The sequence below is a fragment of the Amblyraja radiata genome, chromosome 19, assembly GCF_010909765.2.
Source record: "Amblyraja radiata isolate CabotCenter1 chromosome 19, sAmbRad1.1.pri, whole genome shotgun sequence".
Taxonomy (NCBI): Eukaryota; Metazoa; Chordata; class Chondrichthyes; order Rajiformes; family Rajidae; genus Amblyraja; species Amblyraja radiata.
Window position 1 is genome coordinate 1,604,202 of NC_045974.1, and position 5,293 is coordinate 1,609,494.

The 5,293-nt window shown below is 45.8% G+C and overlaps 1 protein-coding gene across 1 annotated transcript; it reads right to left on the bottom strand.

Annotated features, from left to right (window-relative positions):
- Positions 1 to 962: 962 nt before the first annotated feature.
- Positions 963 to 4,337, bottom strand: cdkn1b (cyclin dependent kinase inhibitor 1B). The gene is made up of 3 exons (XM_033037417.1): positions 3,854 to 4,337; positions 3,318 to 3,452; positions 963 to 1,727 (listed from the first exon to the last, which is right to left on the bottom strand). Exons 1-2 carry the CDS (start codon positions 4,296 to 4,298, stop codon positions 3,328 to 3,330), a joined length of 570 nt encoding a protein of 189 aa, XP_032893308.1. The 5' UTR covers positions 4,299 to 4,337; the 3' UTR covers positions 963 to 1,727; positions 3,318 to 3,327.
- Between the last annotated feature and the right edge of the window lie 956 nt (positions 4,338 to 5,293).

A 5,293-nucleotide genomic window follows, 5' to 3' on the forward strand; every position in this document is an offset into this window, starting at 1 on the left:
GATTTTATTTTTATTTTTTGCGGGGGGGGAGGGGGGAGGAAAAGACGGTTATTGTCGTTTTTTTCAAAAAAAAATAACGCGGGTTCAAAAAGTTGGCCGGGCTGAGGCGCGCGGGGAGAGGCGGGGATTGATCGACGTGCGGCTGCTCCAATGGGATGCGGGCTCAGTGGCCGCCGCCCCTCCCCCCATCCTTCGTCGTGGTGGAGGCTGACCAATGGGGCGACGGTCCGGGGGCGGGACCTCGGGCCGGGAGGGAGCGCGCTGACGTGTGTCGCGGGCGGGCGGGAGCGCGCTGACGTGAGCCACGCTCGCGCTGCCACTGGCCGCCGCCCCGTGGCGTGCTCGCTCTCCCCGGGAGCCCAGCTGCCAATCAACCCCCGCACCACACTCTCCATGCTGCAAGCGCCACTTCCGCGACTAACCACCCCCAACCTTTTTTTTGTTAATTAAAAAAAAAAAATTCCACCATGCTTTTTAATCTTTGCACTTTCTGCACATGCATCTGTTGATCATTCTGCAAACAATTCCAAAGGGCTTGTTGTACCCTCAGGCTTAGCTACTGTCAGGCAGAGAGTTGTGGACGCCGCCCCACCTCCAACCTAAAAATCACGCCCAAAACTGATGCACTTATGTTTTTAAAAAATCTATAAGCCTCAGAAAAAAATCGTTCCAGGGTGGATAGGGGTAGGTCAGCGATGTTATGAAAAGATAGTGCTGCAAACATGTTATAATCTTTCATCCAGCATTGACAAAATCAGTTGCAAAGGTAGGACGTTGACAACAATTCAAGTATTGAATTAAACATTCAAACCACCTTCCTGACCGTACATGAGGCTGAAATCCACCCAACGTTACCTCGTTCGTCAATCAGCATCTGCACCCTCTTCTCCCTCCAATTAAGTAGTTAATTGTCATTAGTAACACGCGAAACAGCTGTGAATCACACACTTTAAAAAAGGGGGTATTGTACATTTTTCTTTATTTGATTTCACGATGCAAACCAAAAGGCAGCATCTTTCCACACGTTACAAAACAAACAAAAAGAGAAATATAACCAATGCTAAGGCAGAAAACAAGCCTGGCTCAGGACGCTTTTTCTTTCCAGCATGGCCTTACATCATGACAGGCACAATAGAGGAGAAAAATCTACATTAAAGCATTTACAAATCCACATGAAAATATGCCACCGTGGTTTAACGGAAAATTATCTTCTAGAATCCAAAACAAAAACATCAATTCTTTTTAACATAAATAAGTTAGTATAATTTCTCAGTGTCTTTACAAAGTTATGTACACAGGTACATTAGAATTTTTTTATTTTTTTTTAACATACAATACACAGCTCGGTAGTTTTGCAAGTCCATAGGGAAAAAAACCTACATTGCTGCTATTCAAATCATATATTTTTTTCTAAACTCTGAACTTTTAACATGTTTCCATTCCCCCCCCCCCCCCCCCCCTCTCTCTTTTCCCCACCAAACTGGTTTATGTGCTACAAAAAAAAACTATATACACAGGTAGTAAAATCAGCCAAGTGAAAAGGAAGAACCTAATTGCACTGCGATATATCCATTCTAAAATGGGCGGTTTTAGTGTTCACTTGAGTTCAGTGCTTGGACTCTCTCCACCATGGGAGAGGCAACGATATGTGTGTGTGTGTGTGAGGAACGGGTCCCTCCTCCAGTAAGCACTGCCATAGATGAACAAGGAAAAGAGGATCATCGTGTCTGAAACAAGGAAAACACAAATACAGTTTAAAATTAAGTGTATCTTTCCCCCCAAAATGGAAACACAGCTCTAAACAATTTATAATATTTTAACCCAGTATAATTTGCAATGACAAGGTTGTCAGGCAGCATCTCTGGAGAACATGGGTAGGTGACGTTTGGGGTCTGGACACTTCTTCAGACTTCTGTATTTTCTTTCTAATTGTTTTCATTACTTAGATCCTAATTGGCACAGCCACGCTGTTCACTTCAAGCCACCCATGTCGAGTGCAGCTGTCCCAAAAGTTGCTAAAGCAACCGGTGATTTGAAGCAAGTAACACCGGGAGCAATATTAATTTGGTCTTCTCCCCCACAAGACAATAACACACACCCCCTTCAGACTTATCGAGTGTTATACCTTGCTCTTGAAGTAATCTACAAGAAAACTATTTCAGGCAGCATGTCAGAAATTTACTGCAAAACACACATACAGTTGGGGTGTTGTAACGTTTCAATAGATTAATTAGTATTATCGGATTAGCAAACAATAATTGCCATTGCAACTTTCAAAGGCCATTTCTAAACAAGTGAATTTGTTCTCTAGTTATAGAACCATTGGTGAAGGGAACGAGGTGTTTGACACTGACAGCATCTACCGACAATAGCAGCAGCTCTTCCCTGGACTTTTAAGAAATTGGATCCGAAAATCAATCAAAATACCAAACGGTATTCGACTCGAAACAAATTGTGAATATTTCAGCATCTGCAACTGATTAAGTGAAATATTTTTGCAAAGATTCAATGCCAAGTGAATGAAATGTCATACCGTGCTATCTGGGACTAACCATAAACGTAGCGTACGCGACTTTTCACCAGTGAATGAGAATTTTATTTCCAACGCCCCGGTTTGGGGTAGACCGTGTGGAGGATTGAACACGGGTATCTGCTCTACTGCAACCACTGTTAATTCCGTTTATTGTGACTAGCCACTTCAAAGCTTCCTTCCCCCAGTCATCCACACCTACCCCACCCGCCACCTTCGTGTAATATTTAGTCTAAGGGGCAGTGAAAGGAATGTAAAGGCATTAGGTAACATGTTGAAATTAGTTAAGACACTTCTATGGACGTTTGCCCAAGGTACTACAGCCGATGAGATAAGTGATATTGGTCAGGTTTTAAATGAGATTATTTTATATCACCGTGAAGGTTGGTCCTACAGAAACGTTCTTGTGATTGTATGCACTGATATCATTCTGTTATTGCAACAAATGGGCAATAAAGTCTACATTATTAGGTGGTGAAGTAATTTAAGACAGTCACGGCGACGTTTCGATAGCCTCGCAGGACGCTCCTGAGTGGGCATTGTTATTTGAAAACCAGCTGGAAACAATCACCTGCGCATACGTGTCGTTTTCGAATTAAAGAAACATTAGTGACATTGCAATCCAGATCAGCTTCAAATCCTCAACTTGTGACCGCCGGGCCAATTGGTCAAAGCAAGATGTTCTCTCTGCTTTTGCTACAGTTACACCTCAAGCTTCCAACAATTAAAAACCACACGAAGATTCGCCCACGAAAACTAAAAGTCGTAATTTTTTTTTTTAAACTACCTTGTGATTTCTATGTTTGATGTCCACGAGAAATCGTTTTTTTCGGTGTCTTCTCTAATGTGCCCGCAGTGGGAGAATTTGTTGACCAGTCTGTTTCGGTCTTCGCATTGAACCTCTTTGCGTCTGGGATGTCATCTACAAATTACATAACCACACAAAAAATACATTAAAACAGAACATCTCCAATAAGGATGTCAATAAATTTCGAGGTAATTTCTGTTCTGACTTGCCCAGTGTTTACCGGCATTAGTCAACCACATATCAACAAAAGCATTTTTATAAAAAAGGACGTTTGGTTCATCTTATTTGTTTTAAATATAAATAAGGCCCCTGAAATTGTAGTATCCTTTTTCAAACGTAGAGGGATTTATTTCAGATTAACCGCAGACAAACCAAAGGACTGCAGGTTCCGCGTGAAATGCAAGAAAATTACTGGTTGGGCGATTTTTTTTTTAAAACGTGTATTAAAAGGTCAGAAAGGTCCGTTTGAAAATGGATCCTGTGGCTTTTTAACAGAACGCATCTTTGTCACCTACCGCCTGAGGCAGACCGCTTACGGGGACTGCTGCACCGCTCTGTGACCGGTTCCTCCCGCTGTAGGTTCGCTAAGTCCGTGTCGCCCTGAAGCCGGGTCCCTGTGTAAACTATCGCATGGTTCCCGTTCACATCAATCCCGCACTGCTCGGCCGGTGACACTTGCTCTCTGGAGGGGCGCCAGTAAAAATTAGGCACATCTTCACGATCCACTGCTTCCCATTTGTAATTTCCATCCAACGGCTTGTCCTTCTCGAAGTCGTAGTTCCATCTCCCTCTGTCCTGCTCGTGAATCTCTTGTTTTTTCAGCTGCAAGTCTCGGTTCAACACGTCGTGGTCTACGGGACCGAAGAGGCTGCGACAAGCAGTGGGTTTCGCGTTCCCTGTTATCTGCGCTGCCATTAGTTCCAGCGAAGGACTACCATTAGAAATGCGTACGTTTGACATTTTTTTTCCCTTCGTAACAACCCCCCCCCCCCCCCCCTCCCCTCCCCACCACCACCACCACCCCCCTCCCTGCCTGCCTGCCTGCCTCCCCTTCTCGCTGCGAGCCGTCCACAGCCCCGACAAGTAAAGCAGCAGAAATTGCAAAGCTTGCGCGCCCGTGCAATTCTCGCCGAAGCTCCAACGCGCAGAACCAAAGCAAAACAAAACACCACCCCCCCCCCCCCTCCCAAAAAAAAAACGCCAACAACAACCGTTTACGGCGTATCTCCGCAAGACTCACTCTCTAATAAGGCGGAAAAAAAACTGGCTTTTTTTCAGTTACCCAATATGGCGAAGGAGGTTGACGAAGAGGAAACCGAGTGACGGACAGGGAATTTTAAAAAGAGAGCACCGTGCAATTGGTCCAGAAACACGGAGCGCCGCCCACGGTCCCGCCCGGCTGCACCAGACTTGGGATCCCGGGCAACCAGCGAGCTGCTGCCTGCCTGCCAGCCAGCCACCGTGCTATGATCTAAACGCGCCTGGTTATTGACAAGCAATCCTCTCCCTCTCTCTCTGCCACTACCCCACCCTTCCCCCGCCGGCCAGGCGAGAGAGACAGACAGAGAGAGGGGGTCAGGCGCCCAGTGGTGTTAGTGGCAACGATGAGACTCACCAGCGCCGCCCTCCTGACAACCCCCGCAAACACAGCCCCGCACACATCCCACCTTACCAAAATGTGTAAGAAGGAACTGCAGATGCTGGTTTAAATCTAAGGTAAACACAAAATGCTGGAGTAACTCAACGGGGCAGGCAGCATCTCTGCGGAGAAGGAATGGTTGGGTGACGTTTCGGGTCGAGACCTTTCTTCAGACTGAAACGTCACCCATTCCTTCTCTCCAGAGATGCTGCCTGTCCCGCTGAGTTACTCCAGCTTTTTGTGTCATAGAAACATAGAAAATAAGTGCAGGAGTAGGCCATTCGGCCCTTCGAGCCTGCACCGCCATTCAATATGA

What these genes read in the sequence shown, in the direction of transcription:
- cdkn1b (XM_033037417.1), bottom strand. Translation starts at nt 4,298, where the DNA reads ATGTCAAACGTACGCATTTCTAATGGTAGTCCTTCGCTGGAACTAATG. An exon ending in TAAGCGGTCTGCCTCAGGCG is followed by an intron (nt 3,453 to 3,853) that starts GTAGGTGACAAA and finishes TGTAATTTGTAG; the next exon opens with ATGACATCCCAGACGCAAAG.